Source organism: Zosterops lateralis, assembly GCF_965231275.1.
Source record: "Zosterops lateralis genome assembly, chromosome: 12".
NCBI classification, from domain to species: Eukaryota; Metazoa; Chordata; class Aves; order Passeriformes; family Zosteropidae; genus Zosterops; species Zosterops lateralis.
The window spans coordinates 20048438-20074164 of record NC_139772.1 but is presented as its reverse complement, the minus strand read 5'-3'; the positions used below and the strand labels follow the sequence as shown (position 1 = coordinate 20074164).

General features: G+C 45.2%; 1 protein-coding gene across 1 annotated transcript; it reads left to right on the top strand.

Annotated features, from left to right (window-relative positions):
• Positions 1–1352: 1352 nt before the first annotated feature.
• On the top strand, positions 1353–17057 carry CMTM3 (CKLF like MARVEL transmembrane domain containing 3). Its single transcript, XM_083870305.1, has 5 exons — positions 1353–2432; positions 10472–10627; positions 12264–12359; positions 13516–13633; positions 15105–17057. The coding sequence occupies exons 1-5, from the start codon at positions 2322–2324 to the stop codon at positions 15131–15133; spliced, it is 510 nt and encodes a 169-aa protein (XP_083726431.1). The 5' UTR covers positions 1353–2321; the 3' UTR covers positions 15134–17057.
• The last annotated feature ends 8670 nt before the right edge of the window (positions 17058–25727 follow it).

Sequence of the window (25727 nt, the reverse complement as noted above, 5' to 3'; positions counted from 1 at the left end):
GCCAACAGTCCTGCTAAAAAGAATTGAAACATTTTAACAGACATGCTGGTACCTCCCTCCTGGTGTGTACATTCTTTTTTCTGACACAAACTGAGGAATTATGTCAGTTGAAAAGGGGGTTTGTTCATATGATTGTAAGAATTTCATGTTCTTAAGATCAAACCAAATTAATAGTTTGTGTAACGGGTATTTTTAATTCAAATGGCAACTAATATAATTAATCTTAATAAACAATAAGGAGGGGAAGAAAACCCCTCAGTTTTGAAAGTCTCTAAAAGTACAAGATACAGTACAAGCTGAAATGTGACAAGCAACCAAAAGAAACCTAAAACCTGCCACAGAGGTCTTTCAAACTCACCTTAGGAGATGGTGATGGGAAAAGCTGATGGCATCACTGGCAATGGCATCCTATAAAGGAGACTTTCTGATAGAGTGACTGTGCTGGAATAGAATTTATATTCTCAGTTGTGAAGTTCACAGAAATTAAATGTGGGGGCAGGAGACTGAGCAGGTAGCTGGGAACAGAAGTTTGGGTGGAACCCTTGACATCTTCAGTGCTGGGAGGGACAGAATCACCCCCAGCCTGTTCTCCCGAGGCACAAACTGCCTTGAGCTGTCCTCTCCCAAGGGCTCTCCTGAAAATAAATCCCCTGATCAGATAATTCAGTGCTTGCATAAAAAACTCTGTGTGTACGTGGGATGGGGCTGAAGGGCAGGAATTGAGTGAGTTAACTCAGTGGCTCTTCTGCAAACAGATTTTTCCAGTTACTTGCCTGAGGTTGTCTATTTTCTAAATAATTTAGTACATTTTAATTTGGAATATGTTTTCCTTTCAGAAGAGAAGAGCATTTTCCTGCTGGGCTTGTTTCTACGAAAACTAACTTTTCCCCTTGACTTTTCTCAGGGCCAGTCCCATTAATTAAGCAACCCTTGAAGAGACAGAAGGGCTTTCATTTAGGATAAAAACATTGTCTGGCATAATGCAGCATTAGCTTAGCTTTCAAGGAGAGGACCACACTATCTCCAAGGCCTGACACAAACATCAAACAGAGCAGGCTGTAGACAGCTCTCTGAAAGGCTGATGGGATGTAAATGCGAGTGTTACTTGATTTGTCATCTGTCTCAAATCACACACATTTTCAAGGCTAGAACCACGTTAGGAGGATGTATTTACTGCTACCTTGATGAGTCACTACAGTAAACGCTCAAGATTGATTGGGGGAACTAATTTTATGGTAATTTTTATAGGTGTTGGGTCTTATATTGCTTGTTCTCTGCCTTATCGACGTGGTTCTTCTTTGCAAGAAGATTAGACTTGATAAAGCAAGAGGAAGGAGTGCTCCTGCCAAATAAGATTGATGTGTTAGTGAAAGAATGAGTTCTCCATTCTGTTTCCCCACTCTCTTTTAAAGGATTTGTATTTTCATGTGCTCACTTCTGAATTTCCTGTGCACTGATGTTCCTGCAAGTATCATTCATAAGGTTTCATACTTTTCCAAATGCAGTTTCAACATTGCAATTTCACCAGTTAAAGCTTCAGAGAAAATTGCCGTGTTTTTCTAAACTTAATTGCATTTTTACCTGTATGAAAATTGTTTTCATGGTTGTCTTCTTTCTCTAATAAAAAGAAAAAAAAAAGCTTAAGTAAATTATTTAATCTTATTTATTTACTTAGTGTAAAAAAGTACATTAGAGTAAATGCACATTTTAAAGTAAAGTAAAAATGTAATGACCCAGCAACCATCCTTCGGAAGGATTTTCTTGTGCCATGTGAATTGCATGTTAAAGCATTCGCCGAGGCATTTGGATCCTGAAATTTCAGCCTTGAGCGAGGTTTGGCCGGAGTGGCCTCCAGCCGCCCCTTCCAGCCCCGAGCGCGCGGTGTTTCTGTGCGGTCTGTGTTGGGACGGCAGGGACAGGAAGGGACAAGAAGCCCCCCGGTCCCTAGTGTCGATCCAGCAGCACAGAAGGGGCGAGGGTGGCAGCCCAGCTCCATTGTCCCGGGGCTAGGGGCGGGCGCTGGGGCCGCCCCCCACAGCTGGGGATGCTGAAACTTTTTTTTTTTTCACGTTTCCGCAGTGTCACGATTTCCGCTTCCCTCCTTCACAGAGAAAAAAAAAAAATTCCACGGCCAACCTCCCACCCCCAGGCTGAGCCCGAGCCTGAGCCTGAGCCCGCGCCCGCGCCCAGCCTGAGCCCGGCTGGAACTCAGGTCGAGCCCAGCCCGAGCCCGGCTCCAGCCCAGCCCCAGCCTCAGCCCGAGCCCGGCTCCAGCCCCAGCCCTGCCCCATCCCCAGCCCACCCCGCCCGCCGTGGCAGCCATGGAGGACCCCGAGTCCGCGGGCGCCCCGGCAGCGCCCGGGCTGAGCTCGCTGCTCCCCCCCCGCGAGTTCCTGCGCTCCCGCAAGGGACAGCTGCTGCTCGCAGAGTCGGTAAGGACCGGACAGCGGGGCCGGGGGGCTGCGGGAGCCGCGCCCGAGGCAGCCGAGACCTCAGCGGGCTCTGCCGGACCGACCTGCCCCGGGCCGCTCCCCTGTGTGGCTGAGGGGAACGGGACGACAGCCGAGGGGAAAACGGGAGTAACAACCGACGGGAAAACTGCGGAACGGCTACCGAGGGGAGACGGGGGGGCAACAACTGAGGGGAAAACGGAGAAACTGCCCTACCGGAGTGGGGGAGCTGCAGGGCTGACAGCGTAAGGGATGTAGCGTACTTCAGGAAGAGCACGTTAGGGACAGAGCTTGTCACGTTAGTCTTCAATTGCCTTATGTGTGTTTCGCTATCGGCGACCTCTTTTCGGTAAAAAACAGCGCTTTGATTTAGTTTTAAGCTATTTGCAGTGCGAATCCAGTAACCACAACGGCTGCGATTTGCATTATCGGCTGGTGCCGGGTTAGCGGGCAGCCTGTCCTGGGTGTGTCAGGAAAGATTTTACTCATGAATTTATGGTGTATGGCATCAGGCTGTGCATCCCGGTCACTCAGCTGCTGTCCCGAGCCCTCCAGAGCCGTGTTTGTCCCTGACCTCAGAGGGATGCTCTTGCTCGCCACGGTGGAGCCCTTGGGCTGGAGAGCTGCCCGGAGGGAAAGGCGCTGGGGTGCTGAGACAGCGACTGGGCACCAGCTCAGGTGGGCACAAGGCCAGGGACACCCGGCCTGGATCAGCACTAGTGTGGCAGCAGGACCAGGGCAGTGACTGTGGTGTGAGACTTCTGGAATTTTACGTGTAAAGACTTAAAACCTGACAGCTGAAACTACCCATGTGATAGGGAAGGATATTGCTCACCCCCATGGGGAGTGCGTATTTCACACCAAAATTTAGCTTCTGAGTAGGAAGCTCGTTGATTGAAATTAGATGATCAACGTAATTTTTGCTAGAAATAATGATAAATTCAAACACTAAGTTTGCTGGAGTTTTAGCTGGAGTTTCGGCAGCAGATAGTGAAATATCAGGACAGCCCAAACTAGCAGTCAGGTCCATGGAGCGCTGTTCAGATGTGCAAGGTGTCTCTGGCTATCCACTGTGCTAGCTCAGTGGAAGGACACAAGGATATTCCAGCAAAAGAAAGATAAGGAACAGGCAGAAGGAGGCAGAATTGTCTCTGACCAGCTGGTGGGGACCAGCTCTGAGAGTTTGTGAGGCTGTGGGCACTGCCCTGTGGCAGATTGACAGGGAACAGCCAGATGTGAGGCTGGCTTTGAGAGGAAAAGCATTCACTCAGGAGGTCAGGATGACTTCTGTGGTGGGGAAAGCCTCGGGCTGGGTAGCAACAGGCCACAGGCTCCACCAAAAAAATGCCAGCTACCCCATCCCTCCTCCAGGTACCCCATCACTCACACAGCATCTGTAGTTTACAAACCCACACATTCAGAAGATATCAGAGCCCAAGTAATCTGGTTCCTTTTGGCATTCTGTTACATTCTGTAACACACACTGGAATTTCCTTTGCAAGCTTACAGCCACTAAATGCTGGCTTTCAGACAGCCTGACTTATTAACATCTCAGAATGATGACATATTGGAGGAATACTGTTCTGGTCATGGGATCAGACTCACCCTTTTGTTGTCATAGAAAAGTACTGATGATCCCTCCTTGGAGGAATAAAAAGTGCTCTGTCTTGACGAAACAGGGATTTATCCTTTGTAAGGCCACTTGGGGCTACCCAAGGGCTTGGCTGGCTGAAAGCAGCTCTAAAATCCCATCTGCCAGAGCTTTCCTTGTGCTCCTTGCAGGACAAGCCCACGTGCTCAGGACGTGGTTTCCTGGCAGACAAGAGGTAGCAGTAATTTCTCTCCAGTTTTCTCAGCTCTGTCAGAAGAATCCCTTGAAGACAACACAGACCCCAGAGTAAATGCAGCCTGTATACAATTAGAGAAATGCAGTGCCAAATAATTGAGGATGAGTCCAAGTTAAATCTATCATGGTTTAAATCTGTGTTTCATCTTTAGCTTTGTATTTCTCATCTTGAGTGTTTAATTTTTCCTCTGACACAATGCTAATGTGGGGTGGGGTTGGGTTCTGCATAAATGTATGGAAATAATATTCAGGGATACACATTTTGAACAGTGCCTTTTGTTCAGAAGCAAAGCAGAGTCCTCATTACTGTTAAAAATGTCACATTATTCAGCAGCTTGGCAGTTCCCCAGAAATGCACTTTGTTTCTGCAGCTCTCAAGCCATTTTTGAAAATAATATTTCCACACAGAGGATCTTTAGAATGTTCAGGTGCAGTACTGATGTAAATAGTGCAATACATGGTGCAGTACCCATATAAACTGGGCATCCTAGTGCTTCCCCCTAGAACAGGTCAGGCTGATGGTGGAGCTGATTACTGCTAGAGGCTTAATTATAATCTCAAATTTTCTTCAGATAAGGAAGTTATCCTCTCCCCATTCCCTGCTCCTTTTTCTTTTGATCTCTACAGAGTCACAGAATGCTTGAAGTTGTATGGAACCTCTGGGGAACATCCAGTCCACCTCCCCACTAACCTGTCTGATGAATTTTTTATTCTACCTAGGACAGCTGTAAAGCCAGAAAGAAGCAGTAGCATCAAATACATTTACAAACTTCACTACTTCTCCTAATCCTGTTTATTCTCACTGCCTTGCTCCCTCCATTTTCTAACCATAATTTTTAATCTCACAGGTTAATCTTTTTTCCTTTGGATTCTCCCCTCCATGCCATGGTTTCTTCCACACATTTTAACACTCTTCTTAAGTTACTCATTTTTCCTAACCACTCAAGTTGCTGTGTTGAAGGTCAGAATCACATCCCTGCCCTTTTCCACCCTCAAGAGATGAGCTTTCAGTTCCCTGTGTCCTGTGTTGGAACCATTTAACAGCCACTCTGACACTGCCACCAGGGCTTGTCCAGACAAGATCCCCAGCTGTGGATTGCTGCTTACCTGGCTGTTCCACTCAAGCCTTTGTGGCTGCTTTAATTGGCACCTCCTCAGTCTCCTAAAGCCAGCATGCAGTGGCACTACATTTTATTTTGTTTTTATAAAAATGCAGTGTGAATAGGTAAAGTTGTGCCACCTTTGTGGTGACATAAAGGGATGTAGAAATCATTGTGCCTGTTTCTCTCCTCTTTTCCTGTCTTTCTCCTGTCTGTGTGACAAGAATACAAGAACAAAATGCACTCTTGTCCAAAAGATGACACTGCTACCCACTCGTAAAACCTTTGGTAGAGCTGTTCTTTCCTGGGGCAGAAGGTGGGAGCAGGAGATGAGGAGCTGCAGTGATGGCAGAGGCTTCCCAGCATCCCCATATTCCCAGTGGGTTCCAGCAGGTCTGTTCTCCCTCCCCAGGGGAGGCAAACACCTCTGGAGCTGCCATGACCTCAGCACTGCTCAGGCCTCCCTCCCTTCAGGGACAGTGTGCTCTCAAACCACTGTCAGCGTTATTTTTTAGACCTTGAACTGCAAGCCAGTTGTACAATAAAGTGTAACTTTGTAATGCCTGGCCACTTAAAGAACCCCAGCAACACAATATTAAGTAATAATTACATGGGTTTAAATGGGAAAGTTGCTTTCTGAAACACAATACCCAAGAAGGGTTTTGTGTGAATGGGAGTGTACATAAAAGGAGCTCAGTGGATAGTCAGGCTGCTTTTTTGCCAGAATTTTTTATCCCTTTATGACTGCCAAGCTGTGAAAGGTTCTTGTCCTGCTCTTTGCTGCATTAGAGTTTCCTGCATGCAGATATTCCTTCACAGTGAAACTGGCAGCAGTCACACCAGCCTGTCATCAGCAGCTCAGGAAGAGCTCAGACACAGCTGCTCTCAATGCTGATGGTGCAATCCCAAGTGAAGGGAAGAAAAAAACCTTGTGTAAATACAAATTGACAAAACTGATAAAACACTGCTACTTTTTTTTTTCCTCCCAGAAGCTTCAGTGCTTTCTGAAGGTGCTAGAAATGAACTTGCAACTGCATGGAGCCTCACAAACTTCCTCTCTAGCTGACTTTTTTTTTTTTTTTTTTTTTTTTTAAGCATAGATATAAAGCTGTGAGAAAAACAACAAGGTCCCATTGCTTGACCTTTCTCTGAAGTGACCCTGAAACACACAGCTCCAGGAAAAGAGGTCCAGAACAAGTCTGATGTGCAGTGGAACATTTGGCAGCCCTTGGAGGGGTCAGGATATATTCTGAAAGGTGCTTATGAGTTTTTAGACCCTCTTTCAGTTTGCAGGATTTTTCACAAAGACTTGAAGTCTAGAAAAGTACATAGGTAGATGTCATTATTTCTGGGTACAGACTGGCATTGCAGCATTTGTATTATGCAAGGAGAGGTGTATTTTTAAAATTTTAAGATAGCATCAAATGCTTGTGTTAGTGGCAGTGCACTTAAATGATCAGAAAAGGCACCTGCTCACCTTTGTAATTCAGAAAAGTTATAGGTAATATCCAATATTTTTTCAAGGAGTCTGTGCATTCCACCTGTCAGAGGAGGAAATGAGCTCTCTACACAAGGAGAAATGAGAAACATCATAAAAACCCTACAATTTGTGGGCTCTTGTATTACACAGGGCTGTTGCCAAGCTGCCAAGGAATTTTGGCATTAAAATCCATGTCAGGAGACAGAAAAGAAGAAAACCAAAGAAGGAGGTGCAGTACCAAGCTGCAGTGCCATGATCATCACCTGACAGATGATGCACCATCTCGGGCCCCTCCTTCCTCTTGTTCCTCTGGCTCTTTCCAAGGTCTGCCTCCCTTCCCTTCCTGTGCCTTCCAGCCTTCCCTCGATTAAGGTATCCAGAAATATCATCTTTCAAAGCTTCATTCTCAAAATCTGGTCCATTATTTTATGGATGTTTATTTCACATAAAATCTTCCTTTGGCCCTTTCAGTCAGTCTCAGAGTGCCCCCAGAATGAGGAATGATGTTTAACTGCAGAACAATGACCACACATCATAGTCTTTACTAATTTTACTAATACCATCAATAATCTACTGAAATCAAGTGGCTTCTTGTGAATCAAAAGGTGCCCTTTTTTTTCAGTGTGCCTAGAGATGCAGCTCTCCTCATGAGGGGATGCTGACAGGTGGAGAGCAGGACAGGCTGGACTCAATCCCTCCACTGAGGGTGGGGAAGGTGGGAGTACAGTTACTGACCTTGAGGGCTGAGGAGCAGGCAGCAGGACACTGCGGTCATCTACCAGTCAGGCAGGCCTTGGTTTGAACATGTAGCTGGCCTGGTAACCAGATTTTAAAATAAACAACTAATATTTCTCCAGCTTCTCTGGGTCAGAGCCAGTTAGAAGGTTGAAATGCTGAGACTGATCTGTCTGTTCAGCAGCTTCCCTGGCACAAAAGCAGGGATCCCCTGGCACCCCAGCACCTGGGACTGGGGGCTCCTTGCTGTGTTCCTGCCACAGAACAGCTCCTGTTTCACACTGAGTCCAGTTCGTGTCTGAGCCTCACTCCTGCCCAGGGCTGAGAGGAGACAACAGGAGCCTTCCCTGGCACAAATTGCCATAAAGCTGATAAGAACAGACCACAAAGTCTCTTCCTCTCACTTTACACTTTGACAGGAAAGCTTTTTTCTCAGTGCAAAGGCAGTCAGAGCACAGGAGTTCCTGACTCAAACAGAATTGAGTTCAAAGGGATCTCTGCTGTGCAGCATCACCTTACATATCTGAAATTTGCCTCTCTACCTCCCCTTGCTGCTCCAGTAGGATGTATTATTTAATACTGCATTTAATCCTTTCCTAAGAGATCACCAGGTTTAGTTCAAGTTCAAGGATCTGCCATTGGAAGGGTTGTGGTTAGTGGGACCTGCCCAGAACCCAACTAACTCCCTGCTGCTCGTCACTCCTGCAGCTCAGCCATCACACAGCTGCATTTAGCCACAAAAAGGATATTTTTTCAACACCAGAAAAAAAAAAAAAAAAGGTCATGTATAGATGGTGATTTCTTTTTTAATCCAAGAAAACATAGAACTGTGTCTAAATTATGTTTGAGAAATGCAAGGGAAGTGGATTCACAAAGCAAGTGCAGTCTTTGTTCTTTGGGGTGGGAAGAGTGACCACCTTAAGGTGCTGTGATAGGAAGAAGGAAGTCCTCTCTCCTCTTAGGAGTTGTCAAGCTCTGATGAATCCACTTTCCTTCAGAAAGTTCTTATCACTTCTGGCTCATAGAAAGAAAATACCACGCTAAGGATGAGATACAGGGAATGAACTCCCTCCCCTGTATGAAAATGAGAAAAACCTGCAGAGAGGCTCTGTGAGCAATAAACAAATCAGAATGGGGTAAACACCCACAAATGGGGCAGATATTACAGGCTAGTAGACCCATGCAGAAGTGAGCTCTATAAACTATCCCAGCTCAGTTTCTTAGAACCCAGTGAAACAAGAACAATGCATAGACGTTTTAAGATAAATATAGTCTCTTACTAAAAATGTCACATCCTCTCTAACCTCACTAGCCAGTTCTAATGGATGAAAACAGTTTACTCCGGCTGTTAGCATCCTGCACAGGCACTGACTGCTTTCCCCAAAACACAGGCTGAGAATAAAGACTGGGTAATTAATTACACCAAGAAATTATTTCAGTGGGATCGAACTGCTTAGTTGCCCCCTAAACATAAAAGGTTTTTTTGAGACATGTATTTGAGGGTTGACTGACCTCTCATAGGAGTAATTATCAGTTAATAATTATAGAAGCCTTATTACTCAAATGTAATGATGATTTTTTTCCAAAGTACAGGTGGTCCCCAGGAACCCATAGTAGCAGCAAACAAGTCCACAGAGCTAAAATTTAATGAGGCAAATGCATTGATTACCTTTGCAGGAAGCTACATCTGCCTTCAGATGTGCCATCTGGGAGAAAATAATCCTTTTATTTTCAGTGCTGTGTGACTGGGAATGCCAGTGTCCCTATTTGGAATTAGAAGTTTAAAAAAATCTTTGTAATCTAATGCTCAGTCTTGCTGACCAAAAGTATCCCTGAGCTTTGGGAAGGCAGAGATTTGTCTCCAGGAGGAAAGGCTGGACAGAGAAGCCCAGGTGTAAACTGGCACACAATAATGTGTACTTCAGCATCCTGGCCACTTTTGTTACTTCAAGCTAATTTGATTGAAAGAGCAACCAATTCCCATGCAAGGCAGTAGAACAGGATGACTGGAGCCTCTTTTTGGAGGTGACCAACCCCCAGTACAACTGAAAATGGTGTTGAGCTTCTCCATGGTTCCCTCCCCTTCCACTTTTACAAACACAGTCCAGGAGTGTAGGACAGCACTCTGGTATTGCCTGGTTTATGTGAAAATGCATTTTCTTCAGTTGTTTTCCCATTGTGAAACTTTGTATTTTGAGCCATATTCTAAAGGTATTTCAATTGAGTGGGAAAAAACGCTGGTTTTTTATTATTTACTAGAGTTAGGAAACATTACAGAGATAAAACAAATCTATGGGCGTTATCCATCCTATTACTATCTAAAACAGCTGCCACGCTTGAAAACTGGAACCAGACACTTCCAGAAATCACAGAACAATTAATTCTTGCCCCTTTTCTATCCATCATCATCATACTTTATTCTTTCAACTCCAAGATTATAAATGCTGAGTTACTTCAGACTGTCTGAGCACTGCTTTGGGTTTCAAATGAGAGCTGTCATAGCTGAAAGCTTAGAGCTCTGCTTGCTTGGCAACACCCCACTCTATTTTCAGAATTCTGTTGTCAGAGCTGTTTACAATCCAGAGCAAATTATTGACTTTGAGAGGTGCAAATCCACCCAGCGCTCCAGAAAAGCGATTTCACACACATGGAAATAAACACCATTACTTCAGATTTATTCTGTGCTGAACAAGAAAAATCATTTGACCCAATGAAAAATAAAAAAAGCAGGATGCTGAGGCTATGCCAGCAGCAGCAGCACTGACAGAAATACGCAGGTAAAATAATACTTCAAAGCTGCTCAGCTAACTGCAGCTCTGCTATTCCATGCAAATAACTATGATTCTTCCCTTTACTTTAGGTGCTGTCATTTATCATCTTTATCTGCTATATTGCATCTCTAGCAGCTTCTTTCATGATGGCACCACTCCTAGAGTTTCTGCTGGCACTGTTTCTTTTTTTTGCCTACGCCTCCAAGCTTAATGAGAAGTTTAAAGGAGTCTACTGGCCTTTGGCGGTAAGTGAGATGTGCAACAGAAACCTTCAGATTTAATTGTGCAGTGAGGGGACTGAAAGGGGCTGGGCAGGAGTTCAGAGTGACTGTAACAACTTTACTGCCCTGCTAGAAACTTGTCCATGCTGCCTCTGGTCCAGAAGGTCCCAGAGCACACTGAACTATGCTCTGCTGTGCACTGCAGCTTTTTGGGTGCTGACACAAAGCATGGCTTTATCAAAGCACAGAATGTATGCCCAATTCCAGGCAAATTGCTTAGGGCCAGCATCAGCACAAGTCTGACTGCTGAGCGCTCCTTATTGCCACCTTTGCAGAGGGGGAAACAGGTGTGTTGTTGATAACAGGCAGACTTTATCAGGCTGTGATCAAATTCTCGGGTAGAGTTACACCCACAGGCAAACTGAGCTGCTCTGGGAAAGGGCGGCTCCAGCCAGTTCATGCCCAAGAGCCCAGTGGCTGCTGGGCTGCAGGAGAGCTTTGGCCACTGGATGTCCCTGCAGCCTCAAATATCATTGCAAAGGGAGCAGCTGCTTTGCTGTACAAATAACCTCAAAAAATCCCGTTGATTTTACCAATCTGGACTCTCTTTTGGTACCATCAGTAGTTCCTTGCAGTGAGGTTTGAATCAGAGCTCTCAGTGTATAAAAATAACTTTAGCAAGGCCAGTGGGAGATAAAACAGCATCAGTGACTTTGGCTACGACTGCACAGCTCTCAGCTGGTAATCTCAGTTCCATTGTTTTCCCATTTTCTACATGCATCTGGTTTCAGAACTGAGACAAAAGGCCATTACCATAACATACTGCAGGCACAGAATGTAGATAACTGACCTTGTCCTGACTTCAGAGGAGTCAGGTTTCTTGCAGGATTTGTGCTTTGAGACAGGATCTTACTCCTCCATCTGGAAAGGCAGAAAAGCTAATTGTGAACAGAGCTGGGGATACCATTACTGCAGCCCCCATGATTTGCCTGTGCCCTGGGAAGCACAGCTCTGTGTTTAAAGCTCACTGCAGACATCCCTGCTGGTGTGACAGGTCACAGCTCAGCAGGACAAATCCCAGGGATCACACCAGGCTCCTGGGGCAGACTGGTGGAGGTGGCAGTGGACAGGAAGGATAAATCATTCCAACACTGAACCAAGTGTTTGGTTCCTGAATGAGGAGTTGCATAGACAGGTCTCCCTGGAGATCACCACACAGCCCTGCATCCACAGGGACACAGGCACCTGTTCTCACAGGAGCTGGGACCTTCTGAGCCTCTGGTACCTCAGGAGTTCCCAATGCTCAAACATGAGGTTTTTAAGGCATTTTAAGGCATTTCAAACGAGTTTTCTATTAAAGCCCTTGCTGTGCTCCAAGGCAAACAGCCCACACAGCCCTTCCCAGGCTGGAGGAAGGTCTGCCTGACACAGGATTTATCCCAACTTCGTTAAGAGTAGAAGTTTATGCCAAGATTCAGGTCTTCTCTTACTTAGAAATATTTCAGAAATGAGCAATTCCTCCTCTACAGCAAACCAGGATGTGGTCACATGCCAGCAAGGCCACTGATGCAACAACAGAGGGGCTGAGTGTTCGTTTCCAGGGTGGTTTTTAGAGGAAATCCTTGACCAGTCTGAGAATGCACTGTTGCTTCTTCCACAGGATTTCTTGCGCTGTGTCACTGCTGCCATTATTTACTTTGCCATTTCAATTGCTGCTGTCTCAAAATACAGCGATGGAGCATCTAAAGCAGCAGGGGTGAGTAGGCATGAGCTTTCCACCTAAGTGTTGTGGTGAACTGAGTATGGATGTACTTAAGAAACAGTTCAAATATGATCCCACTACAAGTCATAGAAGTTTCTTCAATTAACTGAGAATTAATTTACCCAAAGCAAAGAAGAAATGGTTGCTTATTCAGAAAAACATATCCTGAACCAGTGAATAGTTTTTTCACCCTAACAGAGCTGCTCAGTGTTAACTGTGCCCTTAGAGAACGCACCTATTCTGCTTTTTAATTTTACTAGCTGCTCCTGCAAGCAGTGTCAATATCCTTGAATGGAGGAAATAATAATAATAAGAAGAATCCAAACCTGTAACTGCTAAGGCCAGTCTAAATTAAGTAATTTCAACCTCCTGCCTCTCCTGCTTAGTTTTGCTTGCATGTGTTGAAACAAGAGCAGTGTCATTTTAGCCATGGGCAGCCAAGGACTGCCCAGGAGACAGCCTTCAGCATTTTGTGGTCAGAAACACAATACAGCCCCTGCATCTGCAACTTGACTCTAAGCATCAATAATGTATGCAACATAAATAAAAATTGCATAACAATTTTTTAAGCTTGGGAAGAAAAATGCCCAGAGGTGTCAGCCAGCAGCTCTTCCCAAACCATCCCACAGTGCAAACCCAAACCTTGTTTAACCTTTGTCCCTGCAGTGAGAAATGGAGCAATGGAGTGCGTTCAGCCCAGGCTCCCAGACCAGCACCCAGACTATGCTTGGCACAGCTCTGCTGCTCTGACACTGGAGAGGGAACTCCAGAATCATTTTAATCTATCTAGTTTACTCAGCAATAGACACATCTCCTTGGAAACAAGTGGAAAATTATTTCCCAAGAAAGGAAAGTGGCAGAGGTGCCCTGGGACAGTGGATGTGCAGGAGGTGCTGATGCCTAGAACATGCCCAGAGCCCGAGAGGCCTGCAGCCTGGGGGAGGGATAAGGACACCCCTGGTCACTTCTCAAGCTCCCAAATCAGCTGTGATTCACTTGATACCAATGTGTCACAAACCATTTCCCTTCCCTGCCTTTTGGAAAGGCACAGGCCAAAAAAATCATGGAGTTTTTCCTGTGTGGGTTTGGTCGGGTTTCATTTGTCCCTGACAGACAGGAGCTGTTGTTAAGTGTTATTTTGCCCTTTCAGGTGTTTGGGTTTGCAGCCACCATCGTGTTTGCCATTGATTTCTACATAACCTTCAATGACCTGGTCACTTTCCTCAAGCAGGGCAGCTCCGATTCCCCCGAGGGGCGCAAGACAGAAGGTGGGTGGAATTCCTGCTTGCTAAATGAGCTGCAGTGTGAGACTTCCCTCCCCAATTCACCCTTTGCAGGGAGCAAGAGCTCTTGCTCAGTAAGAGCAGTTTCTATTCTTGGGCTTGTCTGCGACAGCTGTGCTCAGTTAGGAAGCTGCAAATGGAATTCCAGTGATTTATGAAGATAACCTGTGAGCCAGGAATGTGAAGTTTCTCAGAGTTTCACAACATCTAACTTTGAAAAGCCCCACATCCAGTTATAGAAATAACCATGCAGCATATATTTCCTTTCCCTCTTAAAATGTCTTGCTGTAAAAACAAGCAAACTTCTACCTTTTCTTTTTTTTAAATAACTTATAATGGACATCCATTAATCCACAGCCTTTTATGTGCAAATAGTGCTTTTCTCTTTATCATTTATCACGATTGCCTGTTATGATCAGCTTTGACTATCTGTGGGCAAATGGCCTTGAAATCCAAGGGTCAAACGGCATAAAATTAACAAGGTTGTTATCAATTTTTTTTCTATTACAGTCTACTTCAGATCAGACAGATCCACTTAGAAAAAGATAAAAAGAAGGTGCTGGATGTTTAAAGCCAGTTCAAGTCAGGACAGGGGGTAGTTGTTTTGCAGTTTCCAGGAGCCTAAATCAGGCATCATGTGCCTGTTACTCATTATTGCACCTACATTGATTAAAAGGACTGCTCCACACTGAAAAACAAACAAATAAATATTCCAACCTCCCCAAAACACCCCATTTAAAACCCCCACAATACCAAACACCCAAGGTGTGTGTAGAATCCTAGGAGGTGAACAGCAGCACTGACAGTCTCTTCTGGGGATTTTAGCATACCGCTACGTGTTTCTCAAGCTTTAGGCTGAAAAGAGAGACAAAGGAAAAAACGAATTAAAGGAGCAGAAAACAGGCTGTAAAAGCTAAAACTGAACTGCCCTCAGAAGATGATCAGGTGGCAAGGGTGCAGAATTAGGATACAGATTAGATCCAGTTCCCCTAGAGATGGGGACACAAACACATAAACTCACAGAAGTGCAGTCGCACAGCTTTGTGTTGGTGTTTGTGACCATGCAAGGAAGGCTCAGTCCTGCAGCCCAAACCTGTGTCCACACAGGGGCTCTCAAGTGCTGAGGCCAGAAAGATGGAGCTCTGTGAGCCTGGTGGGATTTCTCAGCATCTCAGAGCTTCTGGCTCTTGGAGGTGTTGAGCTTCAGAGCACACAGCAGTGCTCAGAGCAGCAAGGATACCAGCAGGGCCTCTCAGCAGCATCTCCCAACTCCTTCTAACACCATTTCAGGTCCCATCACCTCAGCAAGAGCTGCCATTTCACAGAATTGTTCATTCCCAACCCTGCTGTGTCCTTTGAAGCACATCCTGCCAAAGGAGCCTCTCCCAGCCAGAGCCACAGCTGGGGGGGATTTCCAGTTTGCATTTTCACTTTTGTTCCTTGTTTCACCCCTCAGATGAGGACTCCGACTCTGACTCAGACTGAAGAACCAAACACCAACCAAGCATGAAGGGAAGATGATCAAGCACTTTCATCTTTGCTGAATGCACTGCCAATTGAAATATCCCCTCATTTCAGCCCCTTTCCACCTTACTGTTTATGGAGTCACCAGAGCACAGACAGGGCAGTGATGTGGAAAAGGAGACTATTCCCAGTGCCATTAAACACTCCTTGACAGCTACAGATCCTACAGTAATTCTGTCCAAACAACACAGCTCAATTCTCTGTTGCCCCTCCCCAGTCAGCACATCCATGTCCTGAGGAAATGGGAACAGCATTTTTAACATTTACAGCTTTTAATGTGCTTTCAATAATTCCAAACTTTTAACATTAGAGCTTTTATACTTCTTGACATGCCAAAGAAGAGAGGTTTGGATGCTTCTGTATTTTTCTTGATTACCTAACAGTATTTCTTTATCCAAAGTCTGAATACTCCCAAGCACTGAAGGCATGGATCACAGTTAACACATTGGTCTCAATACCTTCATATCTCCTGTCTATGTGTGACAAGGAAAAATGATAACTGGAAATCTGCAGCAAGAGCAAACCTCCAAGTATAATGGTGCTGCAGGGCAGCTGGCTCATCAAACATTCAGTATCCCTTGTTTTAAGCTGCTTGGATGGAGTCACATCCCTTCTGCTGCAATTTCACCAGGGCTGGAGCAGGTGAGGCAGCTCTGGGAAGCCCTGTCCTGTTTTTGTGGAAACCCCTGTCCTGTTTTTGTGGAAACCCCTGTGTGTTTGCACAGCCAGGGAAGGTAGGCTTGGCAAATAGCTCCCAGCAGAAGCTGCCTGGGGACCCTGCAGCTGTTTGTGCCCCAGGCACCAGTGCCTGATGTCCTGCTCTGCGCTGAGGCCGTGGTGTTGCTGTGACACCAGCGCTGCACTTGTGCCACTGCTGCTGCCACATTGAGGGTGCCCAGGCCCTAGGAGGGCAGTGCCTCCTCCCCACTGTGAAAAGGCCAAGAACCCAACCCTGAACCACAGAATGTCTGCAATGAATTCATCTCCCCTGCCCCCTTTTTTCAGTATGCCGTGTGGGATGGGTTGGTTTTTCGCCCCTGGAAGGATGTGATTTCTGTTGTGGTGTTGTGTTCCAGGGGAAAAGCCCTCTGAATTTACAAGCTGTTTTCACAGGTAGCACAGCCTACCTTGGAATATCTTGTGTCCATTTATAAACACTTGGGAATGCTTGGGAATAGTATGGCACACTTCTCACAGATGGCATTAGACAGATCTGTGGCAAAGAAACCTGCATGGATGTTTAAAAATGAACACAGTACCAGAACAGGTGTGATTAAAATGAGGGCAGATGGTACTAACAGAGCAAGTGAAAAACAGGGATAAAACAATAAAGGCAGATTTCCTTTGAAATAAAATCAGCACCTGGCTTCCAGTTCCCTGTGGCAGCTGCCAGCAGGACACTGGGGCTGGCAGGGGGCAGAGGGTGCTGGTCAGGCTCAGAGTTGTCCAGCAGGCAGCTCCTACATCTCCTGCTTCCTGACCACTGACAGAATAAATGCAAAGCAAGTGGTTGCTTCTAAATGTGACAATCTGTGATTTATGAGAAATATCTCTTTGGACCTTTTCCTGTTCCAAATCCTGTGTTTTTTTCCCTTGTCATATTTTACTGGCACAAACTGTGATGTTCAGGGGACCAGGGCTCATTTTTATACTCATTTTGTATTTCTCTCTTTTTTTTTTTTTTTTTTTTTTTAAAGTAAAAAATGTACTGCATGTCACCTGGAGACATGGTTAATATTTAGAAACCATGCTGGATTAAACCTCTTTTAAAATAAGTGTTTGGTGTCTTTACTTACTTGAAGACATGATTTTGCTGCTTTGCCTCTGCCCAGCACAAGGGAGGGACAGTGACTTAAGGAATCCTAAATCTGTGCTGGGGAGAGGGCACAGCTCAGAGCCAGCCCTGGGGACAGGCCCCCACAGGACAAACCTCTTCCTTAGGGCATGAGATCAAAAAAATTAACCAAGAATTAGTTCTAAATATTGAGTAGACATTGGGGATGCAGTGCTCTTTCTTGGCAACCAATAATCCTGTAAACATCAAAATCCCCTTCAGGTTCACACTTCACATCTCCAAAATATACTGAGGTTTTCTGGAAATTTTTTCCATGTTGGGTTAAAATAAGTAGGTAGCAAACAAAATGTTCATTAGTTGATTCAGGACTGCTTTAGCAGCTTGCAGTGAGGTGCCTGCCCAGAGAAATTTCATTACTGGCTTTTAAGTACTTGATGACTTCATTTATTTCAAAGCAGTTTGCTTCCAGGGTCAAGCACTTCTGTAAGATCCCAGCCTTTTATTAAAAAAGATCTGTTCCCATGACTGAGAAAACACAGTTCTGTATTTTAGGAATATAATTTCATAAAATTAGATTTAAAATAATTACTTCAAAGCCAGTTTGGATTGGGGTGGAGGGGGCTGACTTTGGGGTCTTCTGCCTATATTCTGCCACAAATACTGCACCAAGCTCAGGGTCTGGGGCACATGGAGGAAAAGTCAGCATGGCTTTTTGGGTTGGTTGTTTGCTTGTTTTTCCTCAACTGACAACATCAAAAGGGTGCTGGGAGCACTGGTTTCTCTGCAATTCAGGTTTCAGGAGACAAACACAACACTGCACCTGCAGTGCAGAGCCCTTAATTAAGTCCTGATTTCAGTGGCCTCGTCAGACTCCTCTTTCCAATCTCAGTCACTCGTGTCCTGTGGAGGAGCTGCTCCAAAGCCCCCAGAGCCCAATCCCTGCCCTCACTGCAGCTCTAGCACTGCCACCTGGATTCCTGGGCCTTCCTGAGAAGGAGTTTCCAAACCCACGTGTGGACAAATCCATGTAGAAACAATGCCAGAAGTTCTATGACCTCAAAGCCACTTCCAGGAAGGGAAAGTGGCACCTCAGGTGAGTTCACACAGCCCTCAGTTGCCTGAAGGACTCTCTCCCTCCTACCAAGCTTTTATGTTTATCTGTGGACTTGTTCAGACTTGTGCAGTGATTTTTGGACAGGTGACACTAAGGAATTCAAAAGACCTTTCCAAGGAATTCAAATACCTTTCCAAGCAGCTTTTTTAGATTCTGATTGAAGTAAGAGGCTCTCTTGTCCTTTGAACACTCTGAACAGTATCAAGTGAAAAGCACAATTAGCTAGAGTAATGGACAAAGTTCCTCAAGTCTTCAATTTCTGTCTGACAGAGTCACTTCCAGGATACCAAGGAAGAGCAGAACATCTCAGCTGATGTGGTGGTGGAGAACAGCCTGGTGTGCTGGAAAGCAGAACACAACTGGATGCTGTGCTCAGCAAGCAGCTGGTTCCACTCATTGTCCTTTTGCTAAGGGAGTTCACTGAGCACAGCTCTGATCAGAAATAATATCACTGCGTGGCTTCACCCCAGATTTGCATCAGGGGACAAACTGCCCTCAAAGGGCAATGCCACATGTGGCAGCACAGGCACAGCAGCCCCACCTGGCCATCCATCCTTTAATGCTCTGAGAGAAGATATATCAAGGAAGCAGAAGAAATTTAGGTAAGCAGTGAGAATGTGAATCTTGTTACAAGATGCTTGAGACACTTTTTTGCATGGAGTATTGGCTTAAAAGTCAGGAGCTTTAAAAAGTCAGGAATAAATTAACAGGAATGCATCAAAAAATCCACACTGCGACACAGCCAGTCACCCTAGGACACTCCTTTCCTGGAAGAATTCAGTGTTCAGTGTTTTGTAAACCTTCCAGGTCAGAAAGTAAAACAGAAAATTTAAGTGTGGTTTTGTTTGGGGTTTGGAGATGAGGAGTTTGGGTGGAGGTTTTTGGTTGTTAGGGGTTGTTAGGGATTATGATTTTTTTTTTGTTGGTTGGTTTGGTTTTTTATTGCTATTGCTTTTGTGGGGGTTTGTTGGTTGGTTTTGGTTGTTTTTTTAAAATAAGTCAAATTTAAACTCTATTTCCGTGAAGAGGAAAATACAGATTCCAACATTAATTTTCGCCAGGAAATACTTGTCCTTTTCTTTTATGGATTTTGGACATAGCCCATCACATTTTGTTATCCTGATCCATGAATAAATTAATTACAGTCTTCCCCGGAGACTGAAGGAAGACGCAGTATCTGAAAGTTAGACAACATATTTTTGTTTGTTTAATTTGACAGCTGGTGAAGCTTCTCCTGACCAGGAGCACCAGGATAATGCCACACCTGGGTAAGCAGACAAGCACCTGGGTAACGGTACAGTGCTGCTGACAGCCCCACACAGGCAGAATGAACCAGCCTCTTGTAAGAGCCTCTGGCTCCCTCAGGGAATCCTTCCCTTGCGCCACCACATGTGCCCCCTCCCCACACGCCCCCGATCCCTCCCCAGTGTTCTGAGTGCAGCATCAACGTTCCCAAATCTCTTCACAAACTCACCCGTCCCTCCGTGCCTTTCCACAGGTCTCCTCTGTATTGACTCGGTGCTTCCACCTCGTGCCTAAAGCACCTGGAAAGCAAAAGTCCCACAGCATCACTTGCAAGCCCCAGCCCGTGAGGCAGCAGAGTATTACCCCACTCCTTGGGGCACTTCAGCCCCCAAATCCCTTTCCATTCTCAAATGGGCAGCTGCAGAGCCCAGGATGGAGCACTGCAGCCCATGGCAGCGCACCACAACCACCCCAAGAGCAATTCCACCAGAAGCAGCAGAGCAGTCCCGCCTTCTCTCTGCTCCATTGCCCTCTCCCCAAGGCCTCTCCCGGGATTGACTCCTGCCCCCAGGAGTGTCCCAAGGACAGCCCCAGCCAGCGCTGCCCTGCTGGGCGTGTCTCCCCCACGCTGTCCCACACACAAAAGGTATTTTGCTGCTGCCTGGCTGAACCCAGGTTATGAACCCAGGAATGCTCCAGCGCTGCCCTCAGGGGTTCTGCTGCCTCTGGGGGTGTTTTCACTCCCAGCCCCACTCTGGATTTGCTCTCTCAGTGGGATGAGGCAGAGAATGAGGAGGGGAAAAGTGAGAAAATTCCTGTGTTGAGATAACGACAATTTAATAGGGAAAGCAAAAGCAGTGCACACAAGCAAAGCAAAACAAGGAAGGAATTCCCCTGGGCAGGCAGGTGTTCAGCACCTCCAGGAGAGCAGGGCCACATCCCCTGGAAGGGTGGCTTGGGAAGACAAACACCATCACTCCAAACATTCCCCCTTCCTCCTTCTTCCCCCCTTCACACACTGATGCCATAAGGTGTGGGGTACCCCTGTGATCAGCTGGGGTCACCTGTCCTGGCTGTGTCCCCCCAGCCTCCCTGGCACCCCCAGCCCCTCCCCAGCGTGGCAGCACAAGGAGCAGGAAAAGCCTTGGATGAGCTCAGCCAGAACAAAAACATCTCTGAATTATCAACACACATCCAAAACATCCCCACACCAGCCACTGGGAAGAAAATCACCCCAGCCCAGGCCACGTTTACAGATGAAGATACTGTTTTAGTACTTTAATATGTCCATTTATTAAACAGGAAGTCCTTCACAAATGATTCCGTACTATATTGATTGAGCTAAGTGTTAGAAAACTACCATTTCTCCTACATACAAAAATACAGATTTTTACCACTATGAAGAATGATCAGAAGAGTACCATGAAAACCCAGAGAGATCAAATCTTCTCGTACCAGAAAGGACAGAAAGACAACTAAATTAAAAAAAAAAATTACAAAAAGCATTGTGCCCATATACAAAAGACTGGAAAAGCAAAATGGCATTTAAAACTGATAAATACACCACTTAAATTATGATGCAACAGCATGGATTTTTAAAACAAAGACTGCTTTGTGTATTGCAGAACTTCACAATTCTTCAGCTTGTGTTTTTTGATTAGCACAGACACCAACAGAAAGAACACAACAACTGAAAGATGGTTACTGCTGTAGAAACAAGCTGGAGGTTGTTTTCTTGTAGAGTACCTTGCCTTTGAGCTTGGCCAAGCATTCCCAGGACACCTTTCCCACCCAGAGCTGGCAGCTGCTGCTGTGCCAGCAGTGATTTCCAGCCGTGGGCACGGCAGGAAGGTGCTCCCAGCTAGAGGCTCCACCTTGGAGCAGCAGCTGCAGCACCGGGCTCGGGGCTCTGCAGAATCGAAAGCTCAGCAAACAATGGGAAATCCTCCAGGGCTGTGACCTGTCCCCAGGGGAATGTGCTGCCTCCCGGAACTCTCCAGTTTCGGGAAGACAGCACAGGATCTGTGCTCAGGAGAGCCCCGGCCTGCAGCCCCTGGGGCCAGGGGGCACCGCCCAGAGCAGGACAACAGCCAGGAGCTGCCCCAGCACCAAGGAATGCACCAAAGCTTCTCCAGGACAGAACATTGCAGGGTTTTGTTCCAAAAGCAAAGTACCAAGAGTATTGCACAACAGACTTGTGCTCATGATAAAAGGAAAATGGTGTCTCCTTTGCTCAGCCTGAATGGAATTCTAACCTGGTATTTCCATAATACCTCTGGGCTGTTTGCAATTACAAACTTGTCAATACAGCACCTGTAACCCAGATGGATAAAGTCTTTTGGTCAGGCATGGATGCTCCCTCCTCAGAAGCTGTAAGACATGAATGATGAGCTAGAACTGGAATGTTTGGACTGGGCTGCAGAGCCTGTCTAGAGGAGCCAGAGTCAGCCCTGAGAACACAGACAACCCACATGGAGCATCCCTCCACAAGGCCCAAGGAAGGGAATCCGGAGCACCAGACATGTGCTCAGAGGGCACCTGAAGGCAGAGCAAAGGAGACACAACCTGTGATTCCCCAGGGGTCAGATTTAGTGCACACAGGGAGGGAAGGCAGTGACCACAGCAGCCATAAACCGGGTGTTGGTGAGAACAAAGCACAACAAGGCCAGAGCTACGTTAGTGACTCACATTACAAAAATAGTGTTTACTGGATTAATAAATTTACATCTCTATTCCTGTGAATGACAAGTGTTTGTACCACACATGGAAGGCACCCTAGGTGAAGCAGTTTTTCGGTATTTGTTTACAATTCTGTGAAAAGACATACAAAGTGTCAACTTCCAAATCAAAATCGAGCATTATAATGAGAAATAAATACATACTTTACTATTTTATTGTGGGTTCCTGAACCCTTACAAACTTCAACATATACAAATAGTTTCAAAATGACACTAACACAGAAGAGAGTAAGTCTAGACAGATACAATGATTAGCTAAGTCATTCATCCTATTATGTCATAAATGTTGTGTCTAAAGTATAGAAATAATTTTAAAATGCAATAAATTGGCCACAATATATAATTCAAAATATTTTCTTACTCCAGGACTGTGATGTATGAGTTAAAGCTGGATGAGCTGTAGTGCTAAGACACTCTCCCTCCACAAGATCCGACAATAGAAACTGGTAAACATTCAAGATTAAAGTAGAAACAGTAGAAAAATGAAGGTAGCAATTGTTGTAATAAAAGGGTTCTAGCCAGGACCACCTTAACCTGCAAATAGCAGGATAACTGGAACATCACTAAAAATATTTAGACAACACTATTTTTGGGATTAAAAGGGTACCAAAAGTGATAAATCAGCCTAGTTAAGAGAGGATGTTTTCTTTCACACACATGAAGGTTTTAATTAAATATGTCTATTGAGACATTTGTCCGAAGCAAAACAATACAATACCCTGAAATTTCCTGTGCTCTAGACAACAGCCTGTGACAGTCAGAGGAGGCAGATGCTCATATTCCATTCTGTTACTCACATCCAGATGTTATTAAAATAGCTGCAGGGACCAGCCCCAATCAAAAAATAAGAACCCCCCCAGATACTCTGTAAAACAATCTGGCTATTGCCTTTTAAATCCTCTTATGTCCTCATTTTGAAGCCATGAAGAAAGTTCCCATATTCTTCCATAAATGCTAACTGGCTTTTTAAAGTTTTACCCATGAAGTCCGCGGGGTACAGATAAAACCTTCATAGTAAACACAAAGCTCTATGTTATAAATATGTCAATCAAGGTAACTATGTATATTGTATATAAAATTAAATATCTTCTGTTTGCCAAGTATAATTTAAAAAGGAATATCTGTGGCTAGTTATAAAAAAAAATATTTATTAAACCATAGAGATTAAAAGACAATTTCACTAACTCGTCCATCCAGCACATATGAAAGAGCTGCACTGGAATTCTGGATAGGTTACTTTATCTAATTACATTCCTATGATAAATAGACAACTTTCATTTCTGGGCATATATAAGAACACTTCTGAAAGCGGCATATCCCAAAAGAAAATTAGATTGTGTTGTATACTCTAAATTAAAGGCTACCAGAAATCACAGTGTAAGCAGATTTTTTAAAGGTTATTTTTAGCATACAAATGGTTAAATTATAGACAGATTTTTAAAATACAACACAAAAAAAAAAAAAAAAAAAAAAAGATGAAAACAAGGGAACCCTTTCAGGTTGGACAGTACCACTCTGACTTACTTGGTCAAGCAAATCTATCAAGGTGGCCAAGTGGATGACAGGGAAAATAATATACCAGGAAAACCCTCTAAAATGTCATTCAGAGGTTTCCTGAGTATTTGTTTAAATTCATTTTAACCAACTCCCTCTGTCAAAATAAAGAGAGGAACACGGCATAACTTCTACGAAGTATTTTCACACATTCCATGCATTTTTGTACTGATTTTTTGTACTGCTTTTGTTCCCATTAAAACTCACACACAGAACACCTCTATCTGCACAGTAGTTCTGAGCTTTGCTGGCCCTCCAGACAATGAACAGCCATTACTTCATGCTACAAATAACAAAATATGACTCAAATACCCGATTTTCAGGTGCCAGACATTGGCTTTACTCCTTCCCATGGGACTGAGCAGGGACCAGCCTGATCTCCCCGTGGACCTTCTGGAAGCTGAGCCTGGACAACCCCAGCCTTTCCAGCCCCCCTGAGATCACCACGGCTGCTGTGGCCACTGTGGGTTCTCACTGTTCATATCTCACTTTGAAAGCTCTGGTTTGTCAAGCGTCTTTGTCACATCTCCAGTTTCTTATCAGACTGTGCCTTTTCATTACCCTGAATGCCTGCTGAAGGTTTTTAGCTCCAGAGCTTTCAGGACAGGAACTGTTCCTAATGCTCCTCTATAGACAAAGCTGTTCAGTATCCCAGCTGAGTAGGACAGAGGATATTATTTCCTACACTACATGAAATGCTATTAATTTTGGTTTCATTTTTTAATTATGCCCTAAAACTGTTATTCTTGCTTATTTTAGATTTTTGGTGAGTTTTTTTCCCCCTCACAAAAAGTAGAAATAATTACAAAGTTGACATGAGACAAGAAAATAACAGATACAGAAAGAGGTCTAAGGAAGAGGGAGGAAGAAAGGATTGCATTAATAAAGCCACAGATTATGTAAGCATTTGCTGTGCCTGCACACCTCCCCAAAACAGCAGAGAGGTGACAAATACCAAATTCATTTAGGGACTTTAAAGCTCCTGAAAAGCTGGTGGTTAACTGACTCAGAAGAGTCCAGTGCAGCCTGCAGCAGATCCACTCTGCTGCTGGGTCCACAGCACTCCATGAACCGCCACTGATCCTGCCCTGCTGGGAGGGGACAATCAGCAACCCGGGACAGAACAAGTCACTTGGGGGGGAATAAACTACTGCCTAAGGGAAGGGTGGGAACCTTCCCCTCCTCTTTTCAGAAGCAGCAATGAAATGCAGAGAGGTGAAACAACGCCAGAGGTGCCATGAGACAGACTGACAAACAGACACGAGGAAGTGTTTGTTGCAACACGTGACAAAGCCAATAAAGGAGCAACATTTGCTGCCCCTTTACTGAAATCCCATGGAAAAAACACCTTATAACTGAAAGGCTTATGAGGAGCTGCTGCCAAGGCACAAGTCTTTGCTGATGCTGTGCTCCTGAATCCAGTGAGCAGCACTGACGGACATCTCAGATCTCTGGAGCCAGGGCCTGTCTCTCAGAAGGCACAGGAAGATCACTCGTGGCTCCTACCAGGAATCTCACACCAGCACCAGCTTTCCACAGCCCCACGGGAAAGAACACCCAGCCCCAGCCTCCTAAGCCATGAGGAAAAGGAAGAGCACCACAGCTGAAATAAAGGGCTGTTGGACACATTCTGATCTTCCTGGCACTGCAGAAGACACTACACAGCCCAACAAACAAGGCTCAGCAAGAATTAAATATTAAAGCATTCGATCCATGAGGCACGAATATTCCAAATGAAAGGAAAAGGTGGAGAGGAAGAAGGAATTGGCTTTACTCAGACACATAAGTGAGTTCCTCTGTGGCTTTAGGAGCTCCTGCTGGGGCTGTTTGCACAGCACAAGGATGTGGCACAAACTTCAGCTGAGGCTGACAAACCTGAGCAGGGAGAGGCAACTCTGCCAGCACTGAGAAACAGTTCCCAGGCTGCTGCTCCAGCCACAGCTTACTGGTCAACATTCTGATGTCTGTGCACAGGCTGCAGAATCTCGTAATTTCTACACCCAGAAATACACAAAGATTCCAGGTTTAAGGGCTGTCTTTGACCAAAGGGGACTCATCCAAACCATCGCTGTTTCAAGCATCCTGTTCCTACCACGTTCAACTGTTTGC